Source organism: Pogoniulus pusillus, chromosome Z, assembly GCF_015220805.1.
Source record: "Pogoniulus pusillus isolate bPogPus1 chromosome Z, bPogPus1.pri, whole genome shotgun sequence".
In the NCBI taxonomy this organism is placed as follows: Eukaryota; Metazoa; Chordata; class Aves; order Piciformes; family Lybiidae; genus Pogoniulus; species Pogoniulus pusillus.
In genome coordinates this window covers 97,620,802-97,633,568 of record NC_087309.1, presented here as the reverse complement: position 1 = coordinate 97,633,568, position 12,767 = coordinate 97,620,802, and the positions used below count along the sequence as shown (strand labels likewise).

General features: G+C 48.2%; 1 protein-coding gene and 1 long non-coding RNA gene across 2 annotated transcripts; one reads left to right on the top strand and one right to left on the bottom strand.

Annotated features, from left to right (window-relative positions):
* Window positions 1-1,169: 1,169 nt before the first annotated feature.
* Window positions 1,170-4,032, top strand: LOC135173231 (uncharacterized). The gene is made up of 2 exons (XR_010301276.1): window positions 1,170-1,250; window positions 2,741-4,032. It is a non-coding gene; the product is annotated as an uncharacterized LOC135173231 (long non-coding RNA).
* Window positions 4,033-5,668: 1,636 nt separating this feature from the next.
* On the bottom strand, window positions 5,669-11,525 carry LOC135192977 (serine/threonine-protein kinase PAK 3-like). Its single transcript, XM_064176365.1, has 13 exons — window positions 11,423-11,525; window positions 10,887-10,924; window positions 10,339-10,473; window positions 9,866-10,087; window positions 9,274-9,340; window positions 8,894-8,957; window positions 8,693-8,741; window positions 8,185-8,294; window positions 7,948-8,065; window positions 7,449-7,548; window positions 6,820-7,016; window positions 6,378-6,515; window positions 5,669-5,755 (listed from the first exon to the last, which is right to left on the bottom strand). Exons 1-13 carry the CDS (start codon window positions 11,523-11,525, stop codon window positions 5,669-5,671), a joined length of 1,428 nt encoding a protein of 475 aa, XP_064032435.1.
* Between the last annotated feature and the right edge of the window lie 1,242 nt (window positions 11,526-12,767).

Below are 12,767 nucleotides of genomic sequence, written 5' to 3'. Positions count from 1 at the left end.
TTATAATGACCTGGCCTTTATTATCTGCTACTGTTCTACTATGTAAAAGTGTTATCCTAGTGACAAAAAGTAAAACAGTCCACCAGATTGGGTAGTTTAAGATAGGTGAGAGATAGAAAGCTAGGTGGAAAAATAAAAGTAATAGAACTATTTCATGCAGTTTTCTGCATCTTAGTTCTTTACTGCAGAAGAACACCATCTTTAGAATTTGTATTGACACAATGCTTCTTTTGTGACTAATTCTACTTATCACTTGTATGTGACTATTAAATGAGATGGTAGAGTAGTTCCCTTGGCTCTGAGCTGCATTATTTAGTATGCTCATGCTCAGATGGGTAAGATGATCTCAACTGAAATAATTAATTTTTATTCTGGATTTAATTTTTTGAGTATTAAATTAAAGAGTTTAAAAGCCTTTATAGATATTAATTTACTGCTGTATTTATTCTCATAACAGAAGTTTTGTAATGACATAAAGGTTTTTTGTACCCCATGTACTAAGCAGAGATTAACACACTGAGAGAAGTGGAAATCCAAGGTCATTCTATATCAGATTTTGTGCAAAGAATAGAAGCCATCTCCTATCTTTGTTTATTTGCCTGCATATAACCTAATCAGATTTACATTCCCATCTAAATTCATATGCAGAAATACTTCCACTTGTTCACCTTCTAGCTTTGAGATTGCACAGATCAGCACCATCATTTAAAGGTATCACAACTGCTGTCACACTCCATGTGTCCTGGCCACAAATCAAAACAAATTTTTGGAAGCATCTTAGAGAACTGGACTATCTTGCTGATCTTTAGATATAGAAGACTTTTGGAGCCAAGCTGGATTATTCCACTATCTAGACTTTATGTAAGGAATTCAGGTAATTCTGAGGCCTTTCAGACAGATTTCAAGTTAATATTGCTCTCCTCACTATTTGATAGTTTTAGATATGTCACAATAGAATGGAACAAGTCTTTAAATGGTTTATAGCTGTGTTTCAAATGTAGATGTGATCATTCATAGGCAGAAGATAGAACAGAAAAGTCCAAGGAAGTCAAGACATAAAGGAATAGTCTTTATTCTCTCTCTTATTACTTGCTTAACTAGCTTACTGAGGTAACCATTAATTAAAAACTACTTCTGTTTGTTTGGTTTTGTCTTTCTTTTTTCTTTCAGAGATGTAAATATTGATAATGCTGCTTCATCTGCCGTCATACTTGTAACCTTCCACTTACTGCTTGACTGCTGTCACCAAGGTACCAAATATTTCAGAAAGCATTTAAAAAAATGAGCTTTTGACTCTGACAGAACTGAAAAGCTAACCTCGTGCCAAAAGAGACATTAGGATATTCATGGACAGAGATATTTCTGAATGAAAACAGTATCAAACATTAAGTCAATCTGCTCAGAAAGTGTGCTAGTTTGAAGCTAGCTAGAATGTTTTGGTGAGAAGTAGATCACAGGCTGTGAAAGGAAAACAATGGTGATGTCTACTTCACTCATAGGCTTACTGAGATGTATAAGAACAAGAGTGAAAACATAGATAAGGGAGTTCAAGCACAGCCAGAGCTCTGAGCTGCACCTCTCTCTAACCTCACCCTCTGTCTCTCTGATTAATCCACTTTGCTTCCTAACCCCCTGGCTGAACCTTCATTCTTCCTTGGGGCACAAGGCAATGTCTGGGATAAGGTAGGGGAGTGGAAGAAGGAGGAAGGGCAGTTGGGAGCCCCTGCTGGGGACTCAGGTTTCTGGGAGGGCTGTTGTGTTTCTGTATTACCTTTTACCTTGTATATTTCTGTATATAACTCTATATATTGTAAATATCTGCTTGTATATTGTGCTAAGCTGTAAATATAAGCTCCACTTAAAAACTTCCAGAGCCATCTGAGTCTAGTCTGGGTGATTTCCAAAGTGTGTGTGGGGGCAGGGAACACTCAAACCACCATAGGGGAAAAAAATTATTTTATTTTGTTTTGTTTGGGCCTAAATAAATTCAAATCAATAAATACTTCTATTTTTATTATCATTCTTTATTCTTTTAAGTAGAAGCAGAATGCACTTCCATACAACTCAATGTACTTCATGCTACTTCGAAGACCTAAGAATTTCATTTGTCTGTCAAGTCTCTGTTGTCTGAAGAGCTGTATCCTGAGGGTTGTTATTGTTTAGTTGCTTTGGTTTTATGTTATTTCATGTCACTTTGTTACATTCTGTTTTGTGGTTTGGTTTGATGTTCATTTAATACATCTTTTGCTGTGGTTTTTTTTTTTTCTTTGTTTGGTTTTGTTTGCAATATATTGCTGCTTTGTTTTCCTTAACAAAGACAAAAGAAACTCATTGAGGGAAGAATGTTTTGGCAAGATCAAAAGATATTTGGGAAAAAACAACATAAGTGAAAAAACTTTGTTCATTGCAACAGATTTCATCCCAGTTCCTAGCCTATCTCTGTGCCTGTGCATGGAGATTTTAGTTTATCTGTTGTATTTATCATGCAAACTTATTAAGTACTAGAGGAAAGGGAACCTATTTGTAATTGGCTGTTGTTATCACATAAAACATTCAGATAGATTCAATTTCTCTCTGTATTTGCTTTGTCAGAGCCTATTGTGTGTCTTAAGGAAAAAAAATGTGGTGGGTTTTTTGGTTTTTTTTTGTTTGGTTTTTTTTTGTTTTTTTTTTTGTGAAGTCTCCTACTCTAGAGACTTTCAAGGCCTGTCTAGATGCATTTCTGTGTGTTCTGCCCTAGATCATCCTGTTTTGGCAGGAGACTGGACTTAATGATCTCCAAGATCCTTTCTTGCCGCTACCATTCTACGATTCTATGGTTTCAGAAATGTCCAGCCACAGCTCTTACATTCCTGATCCCACCATATTACAGCCCTCTAAGCCACTGTACTGAGCTGATGCAAAGCGGGAAGTACAGAGATAGAACCTTTCATGGAAGTGACACTTTAGAAGCTACCAAGGCCACATCTTTTCCCATCTGAGGCTGAGAAGTACCAGTGGGACTCCGCATGTATGAGTGTATATGTGTGTGTACACATGTGTTTTACTGTAAAACATGTTCCTTTCTCCCTTACCACTCAAGATCTTTTGTTTTCAGACTTTTTCAAGTTTGATGGACAGGCAGTTTTAGGAAAGGACTGAAATCTTATTTTGGAGGGGATTTAGATCTTATCTGGAATAGGGTTTCAATCCCTTTTCATAATCCAGCAGCCCTGAGGCAAGCTACTACTAGGTACATGTCCCTGCAGCTAACACCACTGTGATAGAGGTATGACCTTGGTTTGCTGCAGGTTCTCAGGTTCAGAATGATAGAGAGCAGGTTACAAAAGGACACTGAATGATAAAGCACGGACAGTGTTAGTGTCTGTCTACTATAAAATAAGAACTACCATTAAACCTGTCAGGATTAGAGTGATACAGACAGAGACTTACATGTTGGTAAAGCACGTGTGTAAATTGATAAAGGGAGTATGATTCACCATGCTATTGAAATCTATCTAAATTCAATATTGTTAAACATTCTTAAAGATCAGATGAATTATACATGAAGTGTATGGATTATTTGTCCCAGGCAAACAATGGTGACATTTCTGTCTGTCAGTTACTATGACAAGGTTAGCATGTTTTATTCAAAAGTTTTAAACAGTAAAACGATTTGTATGTGCTACTCTTGCACTGGACTGCTAGGGAAAGCAGAAACCAACATAGATATTCTATGGCACAAAGTCAGATTTTTTATTAAACTAATAAAAAAAATGCTGAAAAAACAGGATTATTTCTAACATCTTCAAGTTCTCTTGTCATTTGGTGACTAGAAAAATAAATACCCAGGAAAGGTAAAAGAAAAGGAAACAGGGCAGAAACCTCCTCCCCTCAAAAGACGGTATAATGAATAGAAAAGTTTTTAAAAAAAGATACCTTGGTATATAAACCCCACGGATTTATATAAATTAAAAGAAATATCAGCTGGAACAAAACATGGAAAGACATAATATGAAAAAATAAAATAAAATTCTTCCAGTCCTCTGAGCATTCTCATGGCCCTTCTCTGGATGCTTTGCAGCCTGTCTGCATCTTTTTTCCACAGCAGGGACCAAAACTGCTCCCAGTGCTGCAGGTGGGGCCTGACAAGCACTGGGAAGAGTGAGCCAATGACTTCTTTATCTTTGCTGGTAATGCCCTTTTTGATGCAACTCAGCACTCTGTTGTCCTTCTTTGTCACTGCAGCACACTGTTCACTCATGCTAAACTTGCTATTCACCAAGATCCCTAGGGCCCCTTTCCAAAGGGATGCTCTCCATCCAGGTGGATCGCAGTCTGAGCTGCACTCCTGGGTTATGCATTCGCAGGTCCAAGACTCTATATTTGTACCCATGGAACTTCACAAGCTTCTTGCCAGCTCATTCCTTCAGCCTTTCCAGGCTGTCTTGGAGGGTAGCTCTCTCTTCTGAAGTGTCAACTTCCTCACTCATTTTGGTGTTGTCTGCAAACTTCATCAGGGTGTTCTTGATTCCAACATTCAGATCATGTATGAAGATATTAAACAACACCGGGCCCACTACACTTGTGTATGACTTCCAGGTTGAGAAATAATTATTGACTACCACCCTCTGAGTATAGTCTGTGAGATAGTTCCTTACCACACAGACCACCTATCTAGGCCATAATATATCAATTTTTCTAGGAGGATGTTGGAGGGACCATGTCAAAAGCCTTGGAGAAATCCAGGTAGAAAATGTCAGCCTCTCTCTCTGTATTGATGAAGCAAGCTACTTAGTCGTGGAAGCTGGTTGGTTTTGACAGGCACAGATTGCCCCTGGTGAATTTCTGTTTGCTCTTTCCAGTTTTGAGCTTCAACTGACTTGTGACACTCTCCAGGAGGATTCATTCTGTAACTTTCCCACGGATCAAAGTGGGGTTAGTGGATCTACAATTACCTGGATCCTCCTTGGAACCCTTCTTATAGATGAGGGTGAAATTAGCCTTATTCCAGTCTACAGGGATGTCTCCTGATCACCATGACTTCTGGATTATGGAATGTGGCCTCACAAGGACATCAGCCAGATCTATTAGTATCCTCAAGTGGACAGCATCCAGGCCCATTGATTTGTACAGGTGTAACTCCTGTAATGCTTGACAGACAGACTCTTCCTTCCCTGAAGGTGAATCGGTTGTTACAGCACCCATGGGTGAACCCAAAGTGCAACAGTCCTGTCTGTGTCCTATGTGTGAAATGCTTCATAAATCTATCCCCCTTTCATATGAGTAGTCTCATTCCCCTAGACAACAAATTATCCTATGTATTCCTAGAGAACACTAATGATCCTATTTTTCCAACAGAACACAACTTACCCTATCTATTCCTACAGAACACAACTTGTCCTACTTACTCCTACAGAACACAACTTATCCTATTTATTCCTAAAGAACACAACTTACCCTATCTATTCCTACAAAACACAACTTATCCTATTTACTCCTACAGAACACTAATGATCCTATCTATTCCTAGGGAACACTAACAATCCTATTTATGTTGGAGAGGCCAAGACTGTGAGGACGGGTCTGTGAGCTGTCCCTCCGTGCTGCAGCACCAGAGCCAAGGCTGTGCCGAGTTGTTCTCCTGAGTCCTGCTCCCAGATGTCACAGCAGGACCCGGCCTCAGGCACTACTGGCCGCTGTTCCTGGCTTCCTTGGCTGCAGTGATCAGCGGGATCAGGCTGGAGACTGGCCCCGCTGATGTCACAAATGGGTGCTGTGCAGAAGAAGAAACACAAATGAACCATTTCTGTCCAAACTCAGGGGCCCACAGGCTCAGGCAGTGCTCCCCTGCTTCCCAGCCATAAGCACAAAGAGAACTGAGGGCACCACCTGCCCCTGTGTCTCCCTGCCCAGTCCCTTGCTACCACAGCTGGGCATGGCCCATGGTGCTGCCAATCCATTTCTCAAGGTGTTCTCAGCTGGCTGGGACTTTGGCCCTGCCAGACCTCTGGGAATGCTGCTGCTGTGCCAGGACCGTGTAGCTTCCAGGAAGCTCAAAACCTTTCCTTGGTTCCTGCTCCCTAAAGCCATGGGCTACTTTAGCTGTCACAAAGGCTGAGGAGCATCAGCCATTGCTCAGGGCACCTCAACAGCTCTAGGACATGTTTATCCCAGTAGGGTCCAGGCCCAGGACTGCTCCAAAAGCTGCTGAGGTGCAGAGTTTCAGCAGCAAGACAAGAGCAGGCAGATACATGATGAAGTGCTGAGGTGCTCAGCTCTGGCTTGCATGGGAGCAGGGCCTGCCTGGCATCATTGCACCTGAGGGTCCATAGATGCCTTCAAGTGTTGCTGCTGAGGAAACCCTTCCCTGCACTTGCAGCTGCTTTGCAGTTTACCTGCAGCAGGTCCCTGGCAGACCAGCGCCTGTCCACATCCACCTCCAGGCAGCACTGAAGGAAGCTGAGAAGGGCAGCAGAGAGCTCCTCAGGGTTCTGCAGCTTTGGTGTCTCACCAGCAGCTAGCAGATCACACACCTAGATGGAAAGGAAGCACAAGACTTCATCTGCTTCTTTCAGATCCACAAATGTTCCTCCAGACCCCTGTCAGTTCTTTCAGGCCCAGTCTCAAGGGCAGCTTCTTCCCTGGCAGAGGCATAGAGATGACGTTTTTGGACCAACAAATACTCCACCCTGCTGCAGCCACAGCTATTCCAGTGTCAAAAGCATCTTGCCTTGATGCTGACTGCATTGGCTGACTCAAGGAGTCTTCAGCATCTTTGACTTCCCCACAGCAAAGCTACTCCAGTTGTACAACAGTATCTACTGCTGTGCCCCTTACCCTGTTGTCACTTTCGCTGGCAAAGGGAGGCTCTCCTTCGGCCATCTCCACTGCCGTGATGCCAAGGGACCAGATGTCCACCTTGGCACCATAGGGCTCTTCCTTCAGGATCTCTGGAGCCATCCAGTGTGGAGTTCCAGCGTAGCTGGTCCTCTTGCTCTGCTCAAGGGTGAGCAGAGCGCAGACGCCAAAATCAGCTGAGAAGAAGACCAAGCCTTGTTAAAGCCAGGAGGAATGGGGACAGCAAGCCAAAGAGACACCCTCTGCACCCAGGCTTGCTGGGGCCATCCGCTTGGGTCTGCCTGCAGAAGCGGCCATGCAGTGGTTATCAGCACAGCAGCCAAAGCCCTGCTGAACCCATCTCTTTACAAAGGCCTCCAGCTCCATGCAGTGGCCTTGCTACACCTGAACTCTTGTCACTCCCTCGCTGTGGCAGGAGCTGCCCAAGCCACAGCCACTCTCCACGCTTGTTTCCTTTCCTGTCCTCCTCTGCATGCTGGAATTGCACTCTCAGCTGGCAGCAGTGCTCCAGGCACTGCCACAGCCATCACTTCTGGCTACCTGGCAGTCGGTCAGAAGCAGTCCCACACCACATGCTGGGAAGGTAGCCCCTGACCAAGGTTTCTTACCCAGTTTCACAGACCCGTCCATCCCAAGCAGGATGTTACAGCCTTTGATATCCCTGTGGATGATGTTGTTGGAATGAAGGCAATCCAGACCTTGCAGACACTGAGGGATAAGACAGAAACAGGAGGGTAAAAAATCCATGGCCTGAGTTCATCCCAGGAGCTAGCAAAGGGCGCTAGGAGATTTCACTTCTAGAGGGATTGTGAGCAATGTCAGAGTCTTGTGCTCTCCAGAGGCATAGCTTGCTGCTGTAGTGCTAGCAGAGGAATGACCTTCCACAGGAAGGCCCACTCTGTCCTTTGGTGCAGAGTATCCCCCAAAAGCACAGGCAGAGTGGCTGCTGCTGCACTGGCTGTGCTGCCTCCTTCCCTATGGCAAACGCTGGCTGGCCAAAACAGAAAAGCCCTATTGCCTCTGAAGATGCCATCTCTCCTCTTCTACCCACCTGTGCAGAAGGACCACCCTGTCCCAATGTCTGGAAGCACAAGTGGCATCCCTTACCTCCCTGCAAACCACTGCTATTGGTTCTTCATTCATCTGGGTTGTCTTAACCACATCCCCCAGGGAGCCTCCAGCCAGATATTCCAGGACCAGCCACAGCTCAGCACCCACCAGATAGCTGAAAGGAAAACAGTGGCAGAGTAGAGCAGTGTTCGAGAGGTCACTTCTCTGCCAGGGAGTACCTCTGGCTGGCACTCTGCAGAGGCTCCCTCAGCTGGTAAGAACAGAGGCACTCACCTGTCCAGGTAGCTGACAATGTTTGGGCTCTTATGGTCCCGCATCACGAGGATTTCATTCACCACATACTCCTCGTCCTCTGGAGCCACACGGATGTGCTTGATGGCCACCTGCACTGACATTGAAACCCATGAGCTTCAGCAGGCTGCTGCACAAAACCAGCATGGAGTCACTGTGAGTGTTTGCTTGGGGCCATAGGCAAGCTGTGCCCAGCTCTCTCCTTCCGAGACTCAGGAGCTCAGCCTCATGCATGACAATCTCCCCTTTCTCTGCTGCCTCGGGTGCTACTCACAGGACACAAGGCATGTGGAGTTACTGCAGCAAAGAAACCCCCTTGCTCCGACAGAGCTTTCACTGAGCAGCTGAAGAGAGCAGAGGATGGATTTTGCCTTCTGGTGCTACTTCCAGAGGAAAGGGATGAGGGTGACCTGAAAGCCTCATCCCCAGTTTGCAGTCCTGGGGAAGGCAATGAAGAGCTGCAGAAGCTGCTGGCACTCCTGGCACTCACCTCTCGTTCTGTGGCCATCTCAACAGCACGATAAACAGCTCCATAGCTCCTGGGAGCACAAGAGCAGCAAAGAAAGGAGAAGGGGGTTAGTGCCTGTGAGCAAAAGGTAACCCAGACACGAGAGCTCTGCTGCCTGCAGTGGCTCCAAGTGTCCTCTGGCATTTACAGGTGCCTCAAAGACATAGCTGTGGTTGGACTTACCCTTGGCCAAGCTTTTCGGCTTCAGCATATTTACTCTCAGGCTCTCCCGTGCTCACAATGCTCCCTGGAAGACACAAAATTCGAGAGGCTTCCTTGAAGATGCAGCAGAGCAGCTCACAGCCTTGTACTCAAGCAGAAACTATCTCTGCTTTTGCCTTGGCTGCAGAAGGAAGCTCAGGCACACCCAGCCCAGGCACAGCTGCCCTCAGAGGCAGCAGCAAGCCCCAGAATGCTCTGGCTGCCTCCAAGGACGCTCTCAGCTTGTGTAGGAAGCTGTGAGTGACTGCTGGCACTCAGCTGAGGATGAACATTGGGCGGGGGTCGTCCTGAGGCATGCACAAAGTGCAGTGCTGTCTCAGACAGGAGTACAGGACACATACCAAGCTTGTCCAGGGAGGCTTCATCTGGCTGCTGCTGCCTGCACCTCTCGCTGTAGGATGCCCACACCTGTGACGAGAAATGGTTTAGGGTCAGAAAGGAGGCTTGCAGTCTTGCACCAGAATGGCACTTGGAGGGCAGACCCTCAGCAAGATCCAGTCTGCCACATGCAGGGCTCTAGAGCTGTGTGGGTTTGCTGTCCCTGTCCCAGACTGCAGAGGCACAGTGGCAGGCTGCACAATGGCAGGGGCACAATGGCCACCTGTGTGGGACTGCAACTCTCTGCACTGATGACAGAGAGGCTGCAGGGATGCTTTGGGCAAAGCTGTTCCCTTTCTCACCAGCAACACTCAAAGACACACAGCCACCTTTTTCCTGGGACTGTGATGAATTCACACTCCCTGTCCCAGGACTCCGAGGGGACTCATGGCTACGGGACATAGCCAACAGATTGTGCTGCTGTCAGTGGCTTTGGTGAAGCACTAGGTCATGGCAGGATTCTAGCCCTGAGAGACTTCATCCAGGAGCTGCCTGATCAGAAACCTCTCACTGCGCATGACACCAAACACGGTGCTGACCAGAGCTGGGACTTACTGATTTTCTCTCTTCAGATGGTGGGACCACAACAGGCAGGGGCTCATAGTCATCATCCCAGTTTTCGCCATCCTCAGCCTCGACATCCTTGACTCTTTCAGGTGTATCATTGGCAGGCTCCTCTCTGCCATAGTCCTCATAGTCATAGCCACCTGCTCCATCGTCATCCTCATCAGCAGAGGCCAATCCATCTAGCAGGCATCCTGATCCTGGTGGTGTCTCCTGTGGACAGACAGGAGCACAGGTGACAGTCACCACTTGGGAGCTGCAATCACTACACACCACTTCAGTCTGCTTAGCCATCAGAAACCAGTCTAGGCATGGCTAAAGTCCTGCAAGCCTCAGCTCTAAGGTGCAGTTGGCTCAGGTCATGGCAGGACTGTAGCCTTGGGAGTCTTCAGCCAAGGGCTGTCTGATCAGAAGCATGCCCCTGAAAGACACCAAATGCAGTGCTGACCAAGGCTGGCACTTACTGATTTTACACTTTCGGGTTGGTGCAGCCTGAGAGATTGATGTTGGTGAGAGCTGTATGGCCTCTCTCCAAAGCCCTTCTCCTCTTCGTCGGAGCCAGCAGCAGCTCCAGCATTCTCTGCTCCTGGCCCCGAGTCCTGTGGACAGACAGGAGCATGAGTGGCTGTCACCTCCCTGTCGTGTGAATCCATTTGGTGTTTTTCAGTGTGGCTAAAGACAACTAAATCACCCCAGCACATCACAGACAGCCACCCCTGGCAGCTGGTTACCTGCTCTGGCTTTGTGCCTTCCCCACCTGTAGCAGCTGGTTACCAGCTCTGCCCTTGCCCACCTGGACTGGAGCACACTGTCAGAGAGCTGCCTACACACAGAGGCTTGTAGCTGGGCTGAGAGTCAGGTGCAGCACCCAGCTGTGAGAGGCAAGTGCAGAAAGGGGCTGCTGCTCTGGCCAGAGCAGGGAATGGCAGGACAGACATTCCAAGCACACCTCACAGCACGCTCCACGCTCCTCCACCCCTCTAGAAGCAGCAAAGGAGACTTCCTCACTCACCGAGGGATGGGCTGCCCTGAATCCACGGCTGATCTGATCTGCAGGGAGCAAGGGAACAGGCATCAGAGGCGTCGGCAGCCTCTGCTGTGGGCAGCCCCACAGAGCAAGCACACCCAAAGGGCTGGCGTCTTTCTTTCGCAGCAGCCCTCCAGCAGCACTGGCACTCATGGCAACAGGACAATGCTCTACCAGGTTGTTCTTTTGGCACAGTTCTGCTGTTTAGTTTCTGCCCTGCTGTGCCAGCAAGTCAAAGAAGTAGAAACTTGCTCAAGAAAATGCTTCCCGCTCTGCACAGGAGCTCCTAAAGCAGCTTTGTCACTCTCCTGTCTCTCGAGCTGCTGGCAGTGTTTCCCCGTGAAAGCTTCCCCACAGTGCCCCTTAGCCCTGGCACTGCTGTAGCCAGGAGCTCCAGCAAACCAGAGGTGTCTCGGCGGTGATCTTGTTTAAGAGCCGGCTGGGCCACTGAGGAAGGCTGCGAGAGCACAGACACACAGCAGGCACATTCGCTGCTCTCTCTACTAACAGCCTCTACTCACTTGCCAACAGCCCTGCCATCAGCCAGGGCTTGTCCAGGAAAGAACCGGCGGCAGTGGCCCACTCCAAGAGGAAGGCAATGCCAGCAAGGAACCGCACTGCCATCTCTGCAGCACCACGCAGCGACTGCCTGGGCAGCTACCCGAGAGGATCTTCTGGCAAGGGCAGGCACGGGAGAGTGCTCTGCGCACCGGGAGAGCGCTGCGATCGCCGAGGCGTCAGGTCCTGCTCCTGAGGCGGCAGGGCTGTGGCATCACCGCAGAGCGCTGCGAGGTGTGCTTGTGACATCAGCGCAGCTGCCCGGGCCCCTGCGCGCCTAAGCACGGAGGGCCTGGGCAGCTCTCCTCTGTCCCAGACACTCACCACAAGTGCTCATGCTCCATAACCTCTTGCTGAACGGATTCGTGGAGCCGTGGGGTCGGTTGGGTTGGAAGGGACCTTGAAAGTTCCAACCCCCATGTGCAGAGACACATCCACTAGACCAGAGCGCTCAAGGTCTCATCCAAGCTGGCCACAGGCACCTCCAACGATGGGCAATCCACAGCCTGCTTGGGCAACCTGTTCCAGTTTCTGACCACCCCCACTGTAAAGCATTTCTTCCTCATCTCCAGTCTAAATCTCCACTATCTAAATTCAGTCTCTCTGCCCTCGCCAGGCCACAAGCCCCTGTCAAAAGTCCTTCCCCAGCTTTCTTGTAGCCCCCTTCAGGTATACAAAAGCTGCTCTAAGGTCTGCCTGGAGCCTTCTTGGCCCTGCTCTGAACCTGCTCCAGCACCTCTGTGTTCCTGTTATGCTGTGGTCACCAGAACTGGGCACAGTGCTTCAGATGAGGTCTCAGCAGAGTAGAGTAGAGCAGAATCCTCTCCCTGTCCTGCTGCTCTCACTGCTTTGGGTGCAGCCCAGCACACAGCTCCCTTCTGGGCTGCCAACAACCGTTGCTGGCTGCTGTTGAGCTGTCCTCAGTCCTGAGCCCTTCTCCTCAAGTCTGCTCTATGTACCTCCTCACCCAGCCTTCTTTTGTGCTTGGGATTGCCCTGACCCAGGTGCAGGGTGCTGCATTTGGTCTTGTTGGACTTCCAGGAGTAGCTCAGACAATGCAGAAGCAGCTGAACCTGTGTCCCTGTCAGACCACTGTGCGGGAACAAGGATGCACACAAGCAGCAGCCAACAGGACCTCCCTGCCATGGGCGGGGACACCTCTAAGTAGACCTGGCTGCCCAGGGCCTCATCCTGCATGGCCTTGAACATCTCCAGGGAGGAATCATGCACAACATCCCTTGGCAACCCTGTCCCTTGTGCTGAAGAACATCTTTGTAAGATCCAGTCCAAACCCACTCTTCCTCACTG